This window comes from Sparus aurata, chromosome 20 (genome assembly GCF_900880675.1).
Source record: "Sparus aurata chromosome 20, fSpaAur1.1, whole genome shotgun sequence".
Lineage (NCBI taxonomy): Eukaryota > Metazoa > Chordata > Actinopteri > Spariformes > Sparidae > Sparus > Sparus aurata.
This window is the reverse complement of record NC_044206.1, coordinates 2,592,424-2,610,882: the sequence shown is the minus strand read 5'-3', so window position 1 is coordinate 2,610,882 and position 18,459 is coordinate 2,592,424. Positions and strand designations below refer to the sequence as shown.

The 18,459-nt window shown below is 41.6% G+C and overlaps 2 protein-coding genes across 3 annotated transcripts in view; both read right to left on the bottom strand.

Moving 5' to 3' along the window:
• Positions 1-2,526, bottom strand: part of LOC115571114 (signal transducer and activator of transcription 5B-like) — a 53,005-nt gene extending 50,479 nt beyond the window's left edge. The window contains exons 1-3 of one of the 2 annotated variants that reach the window (XM_030400192.1): positions 2,211-2,526; positions 1,076-1,210; positions 118-274 (exon numbers count right to left, since the gene is read on the bottom strand). In XM_030400192.1, the coding sequence (XP_030256052.1) occupies positions 118-274; positions 1,076-1,203 (285 nt within the window). In that variant the 5' untranslated portion in view covers positions 1,204-1,210; positions 2,211-2,526. The remainder of the gene's footprint in view (positions 1-117; positions 275-1,075; positions 1,211-2,210) is intronic. The other variant, XM_030400191.1, reaches the window with a different exon arrangement.
• A 940-nt stretch (positions 2,527-3,466) lies between these two features.
• Positions 3,467-18,459, bottom strand: part of LOC115571184 (caveolae-associated protein 1-like) — a 34,450-nt gene continuing 19,457 nt past the window's right edge. Inside the window, exon 2 of the mRNA XM_030400332.1 lies at positions 3,467-8,004. Within this exon, the coding sequence (XP_030256192.1) occupies positions 7,129-8,004 (876 nt within the window). The 3' untranslated portion in view covers positions 3,467-7,128. The remainder of the gene's footprint in view (positions 8,005-18,459) is intronic.

Genomic DNA, 18,459 nt, shown 5'->3' with positions numbered 1-18,459 from the left:
ATTAATCCCTATCAAATACATTTTGTGTAATATCTAAGGTGCCGGATCCTATTAAATAGATGCTGGTCCCAATCTGAGAGATTCCAGATTCTGTTCTGGCAGGAGCCCTGCTGGTACCTTGAGCTGGCTGGCGTAGTGGCCCAGCTTGATCTTGAGCAGAAAGCCATCCTCTCCTCCCTGAAGCTGGGCTTTTTTCTGCAGCTCTGACACCAGATTGTCCAGCAGACGCTTGGCTTTGGTCTCCTCAGCCGGGTTGTCCAACTCTACTGAGTCCCTGTCAAAAGCAGGAATATATTTTCAGATTTTTAACCAATCCAAAGCCAAAGTCAAGCTCAGTGTGGCTTCACTAAGACTAGCTTTTAATGGACAGTCGGGCTAAAATGCTTCCCAGGAATTTGATTTGGATATCATTATCGTATATCCTGTCAAAAACCAAGCTTATTTTAACCAAATCATGCACCCGAGAGGTCTGTCTGAGCCTGGATGTCTGTTCCTTGCACTTTTAAAATGTCCTCTAAAACACCTAATTGTTTTCATGGTTCAGCATCACAAGAAATCTAATAATGGACGAATATATATGATGATAAACATATGAAAAGCAAAGCAAATCCTCCTCTTAGCATATACCCAGTTGGAGAGGTCAGCATCCATTCATTCAAGTGGAAAACACCATACTTTAACACTAGTTAAAGATCTTATGAATTATGACCTATGAATTGGTGTTTTTTTTATAATATCTGGTTTTAGGAGGTACTGCAGCCTCTCTTTAAGACGTCATGGGAAGTGACTTTCTCTTGAAGCACTACTTCACTTTGTGACATTTTCCTTTAAAAATCAACTGGACATTGTTATTTCTGCAAATTGTCTATTTATTACCAAATGATTTACCAGTAATACATTTAAGATGGAAGACATGTAAGTGTGTTGTGCTTCATGACAATTCAAGTAGTGTTCCTAAATGCTGTGCTTGTGCTCCTACAGTTTTTGAGTAGGGAGCACCAGTGCTGTGCACCTAGTAGAAAAAGTCACTCTGGGTATATCAGAATAACAATAGAGACCTACGTATGCTGCTTACCAGAGCTGGCTCTCAATCCACTGGGCCAGATAGTGTCGCACCTCAATGGGGAAGTGCTGGCCATACAGGGCCTGCATCTGGTGCAACGCTTCACCCTGCAGCTGCTGGGCCTGAATCCACATTGCCATGGTGCTCCTGTGGAAGCAGGGGGGTGGCAGGAGAAGAAGCCAGGGGCAGAATGAGCGAGAGTGAGAAGGATATGTTATTGTTTTACGGAAAAATACCCAAAAGGAGATGAAATACAGAAGAGTAGAAGAGAGTAAAGTTGAAGAGACGGAGGTGGCAAAAAATGTGCAGATGTATTTTAATTCATTTATACAGGCAACATTAGGAATGGATCTGCAATTTTCTACATGTTCACGTTACTAGAAGGTCAAACAAATGTACTGAGTCTTAGACATATCAACCATCAGCAACAAAATGTCATATTAGTGTAACCTTTATCTGTACATGTACTCTACTGCAGTAAATAGCTGACCGGCATGGGCAGCTCCATTACTGTCCATCCACCACACCATGAGAACAATTGCCTAAAGGCGTCAGGGATGTTAAGCACCCATTACAATTACTCAACAAGGAAAGAATCTCTTGAGTAAAATCGAAGTGTATGGTGGATGTCCACCTCACCACAAGCAACGTTCTGGCAACTGTCAGACACCATAGTAAGAAGTATTAAGCCAGCTCTTGGTTTTGTGTGCAGCTCTGCTACTATAGGCCAAATGTGTCTAAAAGAAGAACAAAAACAGGAGCTGTCTTTTGATGGAGCACTTCATTTGACGATTAAAATGATAACCGTTATAGACCCTGTGTTACTGCCATTCTGACATCAGGCTGCACAAGAAAGCGGAACGCATCGTCTGCAGCTGGGAAGCTTGACGCCCAGTAACGTTAAGTTTGAGACATAGCTTAACTAGCTTGCTAACAACACTGCACATTAATACTAGGTCGTTGGTGACCATAGATCATAGCAAACTTAATGGCAATCTGTCATTAAAAATGAGCACACGAACACATTCATAATGGAAAGGAGATTAATTTAAGTTACTTCAGTGGGATAAGACAGCGTTAGGTTAGCTAGCTGAGTAAAGTAGGCTAGTCTACTAGCTAGCATAGTAGGAGAAGTTAGCTCACTTACACAGTAACGTTGCAGCCCCCGACCAAAACTTCACTTTCATTAGCCACAAACGAAGCTAGTTAACAGCTAGTTAGCGACGACTTAAACTCACCTTTTAAGAGACTGCAGCACACGTTACAGACACACCATGGACCGGCAGCAGAACGCACACATACTCACACATACGCACACATACAAACACTAGACTGTAAACCTACGCTTGGTAAACATACATGTCATATCGCTAACCACTTTAACTCCTTCTGGTTTCTGGTAAAGCAGCTGTTCCTGACTAGCATCAAGCTGAAAATCCATATGTAAAACAGCTTCCGGTTTTACGTTACAAAATAAATATCCTGTTGACACACAATGATACGTCAAATCAGTTTATTTGCCGGTAACTAGTTCTATAGTAGCCAATTTAATATTTACATTATATAATTCACAGATATACATGTTTATTGTGGATATTTGTTCTGGTTTTATCGAATATTGTAAGAAATTCTTTTTTTAACTTTATTTCAAGTACAGAAACACTGTATTTCCGGTCGTAGTCATGCTAAGTTCCGGTAATACGGTTCAGTCCTGCCAGCTCTGTATTTCCGCTAACAGCCCCACCTCTGTGGTGATGAGGAGTCAACAGCCCGCTGCACACTCATGAAACAACGCATCACATACAGTCAAGACAACACAGGACAACGTTATACATTTAATAATATTTACATTAGTATACTATTGTTGATGTCATTGTTCTGATTGTTCTGACACATGTTTGTGTCTTCTGTTTCCTTTCCCTTGAAACTTATTTGGGTTTTTTTTGCCGTTATATGTATTATATTGTATGTGATACATAGGATATCATAATTCCAGTTGTTGTGACATGTGGTTGCCTGATAATACTTTTATGTACTCACATGAGTACACAGTAGCTGTGTGTCGTGGCACAGTACCTTTAAGACTGGACAGCTGTTGCTTTCTGGCATTGAGATATGTGCACAATGGGCCCCACTGGATTAAAGATCAATGACATATTGAGTCATTTCTTGATGATTGCAAAAACAGTGAGGGGATTCTACTTTTTACCTTTTCATGGTCTAACTCTGCCTGTATGACTTTAACATGTATGACTTTAACAAGAGCTAAACCATTTGCATGCTTGACAAATCTGTATGTTTATATGTATGATAATATAGATCCAACGTACATTTGTTTTCTAATCAATATTTCATATGTGTCCAGTCAATTTGTCCCCTAACATTCAATAAAAATACAAAAACTGTGAACCAAATAGCTTTTATTAATTAAATCATTAGTGGTTAAGCAACGTTATACAGGAATCAGTTAACAACAAAACAAAAGCAAGGAAAAAGTCCATTGACATAGACCTCAGCACAGCTGCATGTTGTTACTGCTTTCACAGACATGGCATTGTTACACCTCTTTGAATGGCTGAGCATTAAACCACTGAAGGATTTCCCTTCCACTATTGTGCATTTAAAAAAAGTAATATTTTATCTTTGCTCAAAAGTAAGAGCGCCACATCTGCATTTGTTGGACTTTGAAATTTGAGCAAAAATAAAAATGATTTGACCCAAAAGAAGCTATTCTAAATGCTGATGGGGTGGAGGCAGCAGAAGGCAAGATACTCTCTAGAAATGAGATCAGAATGCATGATGATCTGCACTGGCAGTGATTCACATTATATACAAAATATAAAACAAAGGTAAAACTGTGACGAGTCTGAGCTGGAAACTAAACTTTGACACAACAAATACTGCGGCAATATGGTTAACTTTGACATCAGCTATATCAGACTGTATTTTCTCTTCCTTTGGACTTACAAATGCATGTTGTCTGTCTCTACCCTTTAATAGACTGATGACCTGACCAGGTGTGTGCTCCTTCACTTTGCAGGGACAGGTTCCAGCCCTTGCTAACCTGAACAGAATTAGGTCTGAAAATGCATCAGTGGATGGACATTTATCTTGAATAGCGACAAAAATGCAGTCAAAGCAGAACATTTAAGAATGACAAACATTAGTTCTTGAACCCTTTCATGCAAATCACTCATGAAATACCACCAGTAGTGGTGAACATATAAAGCACGTTTATACATCTTCAAACAAGAATTGATGACAGTAAAGGAAACCTATTTGAATTAAATGGTCATTAATATAAGAACAGTTGGACATCATGCAAAAATGCATCTTTAAATTTTTAACAGAGAGGAGGATAGTGAGATGACTGGACACTAGGGGTCAGTGTCAGTCCAGAGTGATTACATACTCCTGCTGGGAAACAGTCCTTTTAGTAGCTAAGTCTAAAATGGGTCTACTAGAGGTTTGTGAGTTTATTCATGAGACACATATTTAAATAGCACATAACTTGTTCTAAACAAGAAAATTCCCATGAGAGAATAATCAAAATGATTACCACTGACGAGTGAAATGTACATTGAAATGTAAATGACTTTTGAAAGAGCCGTCCGTGCATGTTCAGCAGACCTCAATATTCATGAGAACTTGATTTGCTTTGGGAAAACTGGCAGTGATATGTTACATTATTGCATGAAAAAAGGTGTGCTGAAAGGACAACTATAAGGCAACAGGCTGACAGTTATAAAAAGGAGAAGGTGGAAAAAGGTCTAGTGTGAACTGTCTTCACATAGAAAATCATACACAAATCTTAAACTGTGAGCTCATCAAAACCTCCAAATTACAACAGAATCACTGCAATTCTAAATAAAAGGTAAATGAAGCAGAGTCATATACTACAGATGGGGTGGAAGGAATAGTTTTGTGTGTGTTATATGTAAAATATTTATAAAACACAAGACATTATTGGATAAGCACAAATATATACTCAGTGTGTTAGTGAATAATTCGGCCATTAGGAATCTGCTACCCAACAGTCTGTGAGATCATTTGCTTTATTGTCAACAAATACCACTGAAATTCAAAGGACAGGGGATGAATCGTTTCTATTTTCTCATCCCACTAGTTGTGAGTGGTTAGCATCTTGATTTAAAAAGAAAAGTGAATCAGGAAATGAATTGCTGACAAATGACTTTTTTGTACAATTCTTAACGGTCATTTAGTTGAGTCAGTTCTGCCTTTGCCCTACCTCCCTTCACCAGCCCCACCCACACTTTTTCCTCTTGCCATCTTCCTTCTCTTTCAGTTTTTTTGGGATCATCTACCATCCAAACACAAATTTCAAAGAATACAGACAACCTGGAATTATGTAAGTTATATAAAGTAAAAATTTGTTTCCATCTTGGGCAGTTTTTGCCATCATTCCTAGTGGTAATAATAACATTCTCTTAAACAAAGTTGATTGCTGAGATCAGACAATCCTGCTATCTTTAGTCAAACTTCTGTCCACTGGACACCTACTGGTAGATATCTGGACACTTAGGGGCAGCAAAGCAAGCTGTCAAATAACACTAACATATTATCCCAATATAAAGGTAATATGGTAAATGTGTTAGCAAACAAAGAACAACTATATAGGTTGACTCTGAAATGGCGACGTATATTTCTTTGTTTCGACCTCTAGTGGCTGCAGTGATTATTACAGCAGCAAAGGAGGAAGTCAGGCTTGAGGATGATGGTTGGTTTACACAAGCTCTAAATTTTCATTCAGATGACTGCTGTCCATGTCCAGTGTGAAACCAGAAATGAAGGGTGAATCATTTGAAGCTGCATAATGCAAGTTACAGAAGTAACATAGTTATTTCAAGCCAAACCAAATTTTATATTCTAAACCTAGCTGAATATTCATCCCTGGTACGCTGCAACCACCATGATGTTTAGTTATGGTAATATATGTTGTTTCTGGAGTCGTTAGCAGGTGACCTGTCCAGTACTTTATAAATAAAGATGTGAACATCCTGCAGACACCAACCAACATTAAGATTTATCTGGAGTTGTGTCCACCTAGCTAATGTTAGTCCAGCTTCACTACACTCTTAGCTCTGCTTTGATTTCACCAACTCTTGAAAACAAATATTTGGCTCTTTAGCTGCTAAATACTCCACTATACGCACCATGTAGTCTCTAACCGTAACTGTATCGAGTTTGGTTCTGGGCTCAGAGGGTTTTCACTGAGCAGCTGCTTGCTTCTGCTGAAGATGAGAGCAGTGAGACTGAACCCAAAACAGTTGTGGGCTGAACCCCAATGAACAATGAGCTGAAAGATTAAAAAAAAAAGTTGACTGCAAAGATGGGGTAATTCTCTGTGAGTCAGCTTTTCACACTACACGTAGTGTAGCTTTATAATGGAGGTCTTGAAAAGACATTTTTAGAGAGGGACTTATGATGAAGTGATAAAGCAGGACCCACCAGAGCTTTCATGGCCAGTGGAGTTCTGGTGTAGTCTCCTGCTCTTTGGTAATCCAGGCAACGCAGATGAAGACAGATCTGATGATGAATCAAGAGGCACAAGCAGTAAAACAATCAGACAGAATACAAACAAACCCGCAGATCAGCCAAACTTATGGGAAGAGAAATATGAACATTATCAGCCTTCAACTTTCACCCACGACACTGAGAGCAGCTACGCTGTTACACTGTTTTCCCACGTAGACATTATAACTGATATTTGGGGTGCATCGTTTTAATTTTACCTCGAAAAGAATTAAATGAATCTGGTTAAACTGTGGCTCGTTAACAGCTGTCTGGTCGTCTGACTGACCTGTCACACTGTAGCAATGTGCTCCTGTTCCCAGACATCAGCAAATACTTTGGTAAGTACAAAGTTATCAGAACTGATAAGAATAATGGAAAATGGATTTTAAAAATAAGCCCTGTGAGTTGTAATTAACATTAACTGATCTGTATCAATCTCAATATCGGCAATTTATTCAGTCTTTACATATGAATCACAGGGTTGGTGCAAAGGATTTTCTTAGGATCTTGACGAATTCCTTAATCTTTATCTAGTCGCTGTCTCTATCTCTGTCTTCATTCTCCTGCAGGGCATCGTGGCTGTCTTCGTCTTCATCCTCCTCAGCCTCTTCTTCCTCTCCTCCTCCATTCATCATCTCCATCTCAACCTCCTCTGCACCCTCTTCAGCCTCCCCATCCATTCCACTGAAGGGCTCAGGATCTTGGGAAACCTCCACCATCTCGGTGCCTTGGACCACCTCAACGGCTCCCTCACGGATTTTCTTGACGTGGAAGGTGAAGGGGGGCACCTTGTACACGGCAGTCTTGGACCTCGCATAAACGACATGGTCTGGCGTGAAGGCCTTCTTTACTTTGTCACGGGATGTCTGCATCTTCTGCTTGCGTTCGGGATTGACAGTCATCCGGTTTCCAAGTTTCCCCATCTTCTTCTCAATGTTGTGACGTGTTCTCTCCAGGTTCTCCTTGGTCTTCTGCTTGGTCTTCTCTAAATTCTCCTTGGCTTTCAGCTTTGTGTTTTCCAGATTCTCTTTTGTCTTCTTCTTTGTCTTCTCCAGGTTGTCCTTGGTTTTTTGTTTGGTCTTTTCCAGGTTCTCTTTGGCCTTTCCTCTGGTCTTGTCCATCTTCTCCTTTGAGAAGACCGTCTTCAGGGTCTGTACACGCTGCAGGCTGCTTCGCTTAATGCGCTCGGCACGTGTCTCCTCAATGGTCTCCTCAATCTCCAACCCCTCCTCATCTGATGAGAGGTCTACATGGGGTTTGTCTGCCTTCTCTTCTCCTCCCTCCTCTCCCGCCTCTTCAACAGTCTCCTTGAGCTCCAGCAGGCTGCCTCCTCTGCTTCCTGATACAGACTCTGATACCCTCAGGGATTTTGAGATGTTGAGTTTTGAGGGGACCTTCACTTCATCCTGTGGAGAGAAGAACACAGAGAATATTAATGTTATTTTGTGTGATGAGTAGAAGTCTCTAGAAGTTGAGGCAGCTGAATGTTACACACTGGTATAAGCAGCGTCTTTAGGGTTTAACTATCATAAGATTTATGAGGGTCTATTCGTGCATTTTTCTTTTCCCTTTCCATGTGCACATGTACACACAGGCTAACTGAGGTGAGGACAATGACTCACCATAGTTACTTCAAAATGGAGGCATTAAAATTCAGCCTAAACAGAGATGAATGCTGATTGCAATATGTAGAAACCAAGACCAAGTGACAAGACTTCAGGGTTCACTCATTTATGTCATACCAGAGGGAGACACTTCAGGGAAAAATGTCCCAGAGACAAAGAATGGAAACATGTAGATAGAAATATGTTAAAGGGGGTTGATGTGTTACATAACAAAGTCACAGTTTGAGTGCAAAGCTGCACATATCCTTCTGCTCATATGAATAAGATATACACAATAGACACACATGTGTTCACAACCACACACACACACTAATACAGACACTGGCTAGGTGCAGAGGGGAGGAGAGGGAGATGTTCCTATCAGGATCAGGGTGAGCTGAAGTTTTGAAGTCCCATCATGTTTCTTTCTGCAGGCTGACACGTGCTCAGATTATCTTTGATTCACCCAGAAACAAAGTTACCTGCTCATAGAGACAATAAAGCTTTGATTGATTGATTGATTGAGCAGCCATAGCAGAAAAGAGATGTATGATGGTGAGATATGTTCGTGTTCATTTCTCCTGTGGTTAATGACGGATTCACTCAAATATTGTGAGTGTGGTATCTATATAACAATATCAAGTCACTCTAAGGTCAAAACCCAAAGTCCAAGTACTGTTACAAGTCACTGCTGTTAAAGTCAAAGTTGAGTTACATGTCCCTATTTAGGCCTTTTTACAAAGTCTGATCAAGTAAGATTGTTGTAGGTTTAATCCGCCTTTATTCTGCTCCACTTCAGATACAAAAGTGGAATGGGGTCATTGTTGTTCTGCCCGCAACCTGGAAGCAGAGGTAGTAACAGGGACAACTTGCTGTTTGTATAAAAGAATGAGCTGGTGAAGCTGCAGAAGGGGACAGAGGTGTGACGGCATGTTGTGAGTGCCACCCACAAGTGCAATTCAAAACACAGCTAGCAGCAGCTGCCATCAAACTCAAAGAATAGCAACTGAAAGTCTCTGCAAATTGGAGACAGTGAGGTTCTCTGCTCCTTATCCTCCGAGCAGAGCACCTGTAACGGATGGTAAATGATGCTATCTAAAATCACACATTGGGACAGCATTATCCTGTTGTTTCCTTCAGTGTAAATAAACCCCACAATCTCTGTGTAATCTGTGTAAAGGGCTCCTGTTTCTCTCCTGTTAGTCTAAAATCATCTGTGTCATGAGTCAGTGAACAGCAAACACACTTACTGACTGTCCACTGGATATTTGACTGTTCATGCCCTAGCCTGGTTTGAGAATGTGGAATCACTGCCAACATTTTGTCAACACTAACATGTTTTGTCCAAAGATTTGTTGTGGCTATTGTTGGCTCCTTTCCTCTGCTGTTTGAGATACAGTCGACCAATTCAAAGCTTTACAGAGAGGACCATGAATGGGCCAAATAATCATCATTTAGTGTTATTAACCTGGAAATCTGAAGGGCCCACCAGTTTGGATTTGGATGTGAATTTCTACAGGCCTGTGCAGAGCATTGTACACAAAGCACAAGTACGTCTGACCGTACTCCTCCTGACCCTGGCCTGCCCTGATTAAGCTTTCATGCACAGCACCACTTAATGCTCCTACCCTCCTACCACTGTCCATTTTTCTGGTCCTTCTATCTCCCATCCACCTTTTTCTCACCTTTCCCTGTTTGCATTCCAGATGATGAGGAAGCCTTTCTTTCCCCTCTCTTACGTGCCCCCGTCACCTCGTATATACAATGCTCTGGCTTGTTAATGGGGGGGGGGGGGGTGCTTCCTCTTTCCATCACAGCAAATCTTCGTCCAGTTGGGCTCCTGAATGTCTGCTTGAGGGCCAAAACTTGTTGTATGTATTGTCCCTCTACACTGCCTTTATGGTCAAAACAGGAACACAGCAGCGCCAGAACAAAGGACCATGGGGAGGGGGGTTAGGTGTGGGGAGGGGAGATATTTCTCTGCTGTCGTATGACTCGAGTAATAGCACAAGTGGGATGATGCTTCAGAGTCTTGGAAAACCATCTGCTAAGCAGGAAGATGATAGCATCAAAGTGTTTGGCTGGAAGGTGGAGGTATGAGAGTTGAGCAAGGGTGAGGGAGGATGAGGGGGACCTCCTGTCTATTGTGTTCTGTTGCAGTGTGATAGTGGTTTTATGTAAGTATTGTACTGGAGTATCTTGGGTAAACTTGACCTTGGTTGAGGGATCTCCGCTTTCCTGAACAGCTGTGTCGACAGGCGTGGATGCTGGAAATACCTGCCTCTCAAATTCATTACATCTTGTTTTAATCTCAAGGACAATGCAGTGGTTGTTGTAAATGGCTGATGGTGTGTGGTCAGAGTCCCTGACATGGCCTCACAGGAGCTCTTATTGCAGATTTTCATGCAGAATTTTTTTGTGAGAACAGATCACTTGTTTCCAAGGAACATTAAGTTCTCCTGTGGCACGAAGGACAGCTGCAGATAACTCTTCAGTTTCATTGTATTTGATACGCTTTTTATAACAAATATAATCAAATTACAAAAAAACAACTGACGTGCTGAATATGGGACATGAGTTACGTGGGTAGCTAATGCTATGTGGGTCATGAGGCATCTGGGCCAACCTTGTCTTACATAGATCTTATTGTGAATGGGGGCTTGTTAAGGACAGATACTAGGCTGATGGATACCTTGGGCCATAATAACACCTAGACTAATGGGACCTGGCCTTCCTATTCTGGAGTCATTTATGGCTCATGGAGTATTACAGTAGTAAACTGTAACCCAGGTAATTATAGCTGAATCCAATCATCTTTTTTTCAATTAAGTGTTCCTCTATGTTTGGAAACTCAGACATACAGTAAATACAGTGTGTGCCTGGGAAAGCCCAGTCTGTCAGAAAGTAGTGTAGGTGGTCACAAGCTAATGTGTTTGCATAAGAAGGATTCAGCAGAAGCTGGAGTACAGGAGGAATTCTGTTCTACGTTTGTGTGTGTGTGTGTGTAAGTGTGTGTGTGTGTGTGCAAAGTACATGGAAAGAGTGTATGAGGAAGTTCAGGCATTCACCTTGGTGTGTTGACATCCTGACCCTCCTAATTTAATGGGACATTGTTCTTCCATGAGGCAGCTGCACCAAAGACAGGAAGGTACACTCAGAGCCATGGAAAATAGACAAATGAGGTATGTAATGGGTAATGGCTCTGTGTGTGTGTGTGTGCATGTGTGTGTGTGTGTGTATGGCGTTAAATGATGCCAAAACAACCAGAGAGACACGCAGCAACGCACGCACGCACGCATGATTATTTTGTTATGCGTGCGTGCGTTGTTACGTGCAGATTGTATTTCACACATAACAAAAAGCTGCGTAAGTATGAAGCAGCGTGTGCACGTCTGTCTGTCACTGTGTGTGTGAACGCCTAACAACATTTGTCAAACAGTGAAAGACAGACGTGCACACACTGCTTCATACGTACGCAGCTTCTTGTTACGTGTGACAGAGTTTGCGCACGTCATTTCCACGTATGCGTAAGCGCGTGACAAAAATGTCATCTTCATGCGAGCGTTAACACGTGCGTTCGCAAAAATACGCATGAATGTTACGCGTAGTCACTACGCGTCGTGTGATTACCGGCGTGCAGCAGTCATCACGCGTGAACGTGCACGTGAACGGGGGTCCATTATAAGTCAATGAGGAAACTACATTACAGGTCAGGTGCGGCTTGCTGCACAGGCGTCAAAGCAGGCGCGAGTGACACATTCAGTTGATACGTGCGCACGCTTTTTGAAACGTTTTTAACGCCATAGTGTGTGCGTGTGTGCATGCGTTTGTGGTGCATGTGTGTGCATGCGTGTATGTGTGTGTGTGTGCGTGCATGCGTGTGTGTGTGTGCATGTGCGTGTGTGTGTGTGTTATTAGTAGTGGGAGAGTCACCACAGTAGTTACAGAAATCCAACACACGCATATGTTAAATTAATTTCCCAGAGCCTTACCCTCAACTTAACCCAAGTATTCATACTCAAATTTAATGTTCTACTTTATGGGGTCCGGCAGTTTGGTCCCCACAAAGCTGTTGGAACCCACATGGAACCCAAATAACAAAAAAACAAGACCACACACACAAAAGTCGTTCACCTGAGAGGTGTTGACCGTGCTTTTACTCTGGCTTTTTCCCTCTAACAACCTACCACCCACCGTGCGTGAGTGCACTAACACCTGGATACTTACACTTTTCAGATCTCTGGCAGAACACACTACATTAATCATTAACTAATATCTAAGAATTAAACTTTTTTTAGTTTCATGCATTTTTAGCAGTTAAGGCCCCCACACGCTGCCCAGAAGTCCAACTGCCTTCTCTGACCACTCTCCGACCACTCTGTTGCCTCTCGTCTCGGTTTTCTACGCACTCCGTTCCGTCATTTCTTGTTTTCATGCTTTGGAGTACTGGCATGAGATCAGCTGTTATTGTGTCCGTTTAGGCCGAATTAATCTGTGTTCGTTTGGTAATGCCTCGCTGCATGTTCAGTATGCAGCAGTTTTTGTCTGAAATAGTCAAGTTTCGTTTTGATCGAAAGTAAAGAGAGTTGCGTGCATAAACCTCTAGTCCAGCGTCTTTAACACTAGATCCACCCACTTATTGCATCTCGCGCAAGCGCAGAATGTACACGCTACTGTGGAACTGGCAGCACGTTGGAGTGGTGTGTTCAATGCAACTTTCCTGCCGAACGGGTCAGACGAGAGGCAACAGAGTGGTCGGAGAGTAGTCAGAGAAGGCAGTTGGACGTCTGGGCGGTGTGTGGGATCCTTAAGGTGCACACAATTTTTTTAAACATTTATTAATTCAGTGAAGGTTCACTGAGAACGATCATCTCTTTTTTAGTAACGGCCTGATAGCTTTCACACTGTTATACATTTGCACCAAGAACCTGCTCAGTATGATCACAATCTGTGGCCAGGAAGATGCTACACTGGAGTGGTTGGATTTAAGGGCCTTGCTCAAGGGTATCTCTGGTTCCGATCACAGGCGTGCTTCTCTAACCTTTAGGCCACCTTTAGACTGCTGACCATAAACACAGTATCCCCGATCACTTTTAAGCAGTGACTAATCCAGTGAAGTTTATTCAAGCGAAGCTGCAGCCAATGATGAAACAAAATTGTGCATTTTTGTGCATGTGTACGTGTGTTTGTGTGTGTGTTTGTGTGTGTCAGTTGCTGAGATCAGCTGGCTGATGCTCTGTGCTGTCAGCACAACGCACTGTTTCTCTTTCATGATTAGTGTGCACGGTCCCTTCAGTGTCCACTGTCCTCTCTGCTGCTGTTTAGCACAACACAAGTGTTCAGGCTTGAGCCTCGAAACTTTCATAATCTGACAAAGTTGGTTTTTAGTTGCCATAGATCTCATTTCCAAACAAAAAACATCTGGCCTGTGTTCTTGTTGTTTGCCATGCTGTCTTTTTTTTCACATTATCACTTGGAGTTGTCAAAATCAGTGCAAGAAGTAGAAGTACAAGAATGTATTGATATCCATTCACTTTTGCTCTTCAATTATGAATCACGATTGCATTACAGTCTACATAAATGTTGTCACGTTGTACTAAATTGTGCAAAATGTATGCAGATTTAATATTCAATAATGGATTACAAAACTCAAATGTACCCTTTAATTTCATTACCAAATAATAATGAATGGAAACTAACGGCTTACATTCGAAAATAGTCAGCAACAATAGCAAAAACATATGAAGTACATGAAGTACAAATGCTTGAGGAGCTAAAACGTATTACCACATTGATGTGATGATTTAAACATAGCCTTTGTTTAGTCTTGTGGCAATTGGGCCATTTTATAAGTAGGAAGGCCTCAAAGGTGTCCCTTTGTGTCTGTACCTGTGTGTTTCCTGAAAAGTCTCCTTTCAAAGATGTCAGGGATGTTTTGTGTATTCATATATGGATTTCCAGGGTGTAGCCAGTAGTGACTATCGGCCAGAGCAAGAAACCATGGCAGCGACAACAATATCTCTACTTCAGCTAAGTGCTTGTCAAAGACCTAAGACTGTTTATTTGATGTTTTTCAGCTGATCTGTGCAGGTGCACTTCATGTCAATGGTGCTGCAGTGTAGTTTCTAATGACTGTTTTTATCAAAAATAGAAGTCATTCCAGAGCTAACCATGTCTCATTTTACTGCCTCTACTTGCAGGCATAAACATTTAGTTGTACTTGCGTCTCCATGGTAACAGTGGTGAGCCTGACTGGAACTATAATGTTTCCAGATGAAAGGAAAAAGATGTTTCATTAGAAAACAGATGAGTCATATAGCAGGGCTTCTACTGCTGGAGATGTGTGTGTGTGTTGGTGTGTGTGTGTGTGTGTGTGTGTGTGTGTGTGTGTGTACGTGCTTGTGTGTGAATGTGCTACTTGGATGTGCTAATGCAGATGTGCAAATGTGTGTGTGTATAACTATGCTTGAGATGGGATGTATGTGTGTATGTGCAAATGTTTTTAATTGTGCTTGTGTGAGTGTGTGGTTTGTGCGTATGTAGTTGTGTGTGTGGGAAAAGTAGCACACCATGGAAGCTTTCCACTCTCTGCCCACACTGCAACCACTCATCAGCCCTGAGCAGAGCGAGGGAGAGGAATCCCGCTGTAACACACCCCTCTCTGTTTCTGTTTTCCTGTTTAAACTTAAACCACCAAGAACTCCCCTACTGCTGTGGAAAAGCCAGATGCGTGTGTGTGTGTGTGTGTGTGTGCGAGTGTGTGTGTGTGTGTCTGTGTGTGTGTACCTGTATGAGCAATAGGCATATGTGTCCATTCCATTACACACACACACACACACACACACACACACACACACACAATGAGGGGATTTTCCAGAAAATCCAGGAAAACAGGGAATCCTCCTGATACAAGTGCTGATGTAAAGAGGAACTGAGGCACTCCAGCAAGCAAACGAGGATATAAAACTTTCAGCTCAGTCAAGATCCATTGTTGAAGCTGTTCTGGAGCTTTTGATCCTATAACATAATCCACATCATGGAAATGTAGATGTAATATGTATTTGTTGAAAACTTTAATCCAGCAAACTTGCAATATGATATGACTGAAAACTCCAGAACAGCGACTACATTGACCTCATGGTTGGATTGTCTTCTAAAGTGCCGTTTTCAAGGTCAAGACTGAACTTTGAACCACTGCTCATTTTAGCTTGCTATACACTGTAAAATTTGCCAAACATATCAACTGCTACTAATCGGCTGTTGAACCTTCAGATGCATTTCTGACTTATGAGAAAATGTGGTTAGCCATCGCCAGCCCTCCCACAGACAAAGCAGAGCCATGAGTCAATGATGAAATCAATCTTCATCAGGAGAACGACCCAATAGGTCAGCTGTGAAAGCAGCTTATCACCACCCATATTTTTGTTTCTTGTTCAGCATCACATTTAGCAAATGAAGTAATTATTATTGCAGCAAAGGAGGAAGTCAGGTAAAGCAAAAGCCCAATATCTATCGAAACTTTGCAAACATGAGCTCACATCAGCCAAGAAGGACTGCAACAAGGTCATCAGTAATGATTCATTCACATGACCCAACATTTCCCCCATGAACAAGTAGCTGGAGACAGTGAAAAACTGCCTTTTAACAGGCAGAAACCTTGGAGAGGAACGGCACTCAGTGGTGGGCAGCCATCTGTCTCGACCGGTTGAGAGAGAGACAGAGTGAAGGAGAGAGTCCAGTCCTAATGCCCACCCTGTCACACGAGCTTGCTTGAATATAGAGCCATACATTGCTGTATGTCAAGGGTGTGTGTGTGTGTGTGTGTGTGTTTGAGCACATTTCTCATGTGAGTGCCATGGGAAAGAGTGTGATGGTCACATACAGTCATAAAACTGTGGGGAGAGAACTCCCTACTCTCCTCCTGCTTTCCACTCGTCCCCTTTAATCATAGACATGGGACCAGAGACGGAGAGAGACAGAGAGAGAGGGAGAGAGGGGAAGAGATGGAGAGAGAGAGAGAGAGAGAGAGAGAGAGAGAAAGAGATGGACAGAGAGAGAGAGAGAGAGAAAGAGATGGACAGAGAGAGAGAGAGAGACAGACAGACAGATAGACAGACAGAGAGAGAGAGACAGAGAGAGAGAGAAGACAGGGAGAGAGAGGGATTGCTATATAAAGTGATTGCATGCCTCAGGTCCCTGAGGGGGGAGAGAGAGAAATGAGTCACTAGGCCAGGCTCTGCAGAAGCTTTCATTTTCCTTCCTTTATTTTTCTTTGTTGTCTTTCTTTTCTTTTTCTTTCTTTTTGTCTATCTTTTCATTCTCGTGTCATTCCCTCTGGCCTTCATCCCTTCACCTCATCTCTTTCCTCACACTCTGTGGTAGGAGAGTAAACGTAGCTTCTCTGATCAAGGAGGAATGAGACAGATTAGCGTCACAGCTCCATGGCAACCAAACAAATATTTCTGTGCCAGTTTTGTGCCAAATAACCTCACTTGTTGTTTTCCTCAGTTTCACTTGCTTCAGGAAGTTTTTAGAGTCCTTCAATGCCATGAAGGGAGACAGGGAAGGCAGATTGTTCTGATGGTGTTGAAGCTGATTTTGATGGAAATTATCTGATCTCAGCCTGTAGACTGATATCCCATCAGTGCGTTTGTGTCCTAACTGTCTGAAAGTGTTAAATGCGACACAAAGTGGGACGCTCGCTGTCCAGAATGAATCTGTTAAATATTCATTGTTACATCTTGTAAACAGACCTTGTACCTATCAGCTGTACGCTGCTGATCAGAATACAGACTTCACCTCTCCATTAAAAGATGGCTGAGTTTGTTACGATAGCCTCTCTGCCTTCTTTTGTGCATTTTAAACAGTAAACACACATTTTAGACATTATACATTTCTCTACTGCTGTCACCTTATGTAAGTTTTCTGTGAAAAAGGCACAACATTGTATAGATAACTCCTTATTTTCACTTTATGAATCAACCATTCCTCGCCCAGGTCACGCTTTCAATGCTAGCGACAGGAAGAAAAACAGAAACAGCGTTAAAACGTCTCCAGGAGACTGGTTATGTAAGAGAAGTTGTGTCACGGTGTATTTTAAGTGCTAAAGAAATTAAACACATACATGCTTGATAAGTATACTTAAAGTGTACTTTTTTGTGTTAGAAGTACATTCAAAAATGTTGAAAGTCTCTAGAAAATGTACAAGCAATATACCATTAATATCATCTTATTGTTGTAACAGTATGCTCTGTTATACTTCTGGTTTATTTCAGTGACTAATAAAAGGACACTTTGAAGACAACTATCAATATAGTTTATTATTACTTTGCTGTACTTTTATATACCCTGAAACAGTGTTGCTAATGTATTATTTGTATACTAAAGTCTGAATTACTTACAGGACCATTTCCAAAAGCTGAATGCATTTCCCAGGGGGAAAAATACTTTATTGTATAATCAAGTAGTACAGGTATATTTAAAAGTATATATTTTTTTCATTAGGGATGACCTGTGGGGAAAAACACATTTTAAATGTCTTATCAGCTTTGACTGGTGATTCTACCTCAGTTCATTTAGAAAGGGGCCTAGTTTTGTTAAATAACTGAGAAGGAGCATTGCCAAGATGGCTGCCAGCATGACATGCCTGAAAGGACTCTTCTTGTTGTGTTGTTTTGTGATGACATGTGAAGACAATATTTCCAACAGTGCCTCGTGGCAGCACAGCATGTTTCATTGTGTGTTGGGGATGTGGAGCTCCAGACTACAACAGTTTGCATAAACCGCTCTTCTATCTATCCGAAGGAGCTTTGTAAGGATACATACATGAATCTAGCACCAATAAGGATTTGTTGAAATGTTTCCAAGGCTGCAGACATGTGTGTGTGAGGCAGCTCGGGGCTGCTTTCATGCTCACTCCTTTCAGCTCTCACTGCAAGACACAGCTTGCCATTGTTGACTATTACTGGAGGTTGTTTTTATGACATATTTTCCTTCAAGGGTATTCTGATCATGTACTTTCATGTAGGAGCAATGTAGAAATGTACACACACACACACACACACACACATAGGAAGATACCCATCACCCATCATTAATAATTCCTCCGTTGAGTGATAACATCCATATGGATATTATTCCAGTGCTATATCCAAACATAAATGATGAGGTCACAACTTTTACTTGTTACTTTCCTTCACAAACTTCAGATGAATTCAACTGAAATGGAGTTTGATTATGATCTGCTCTCTGGGTGTA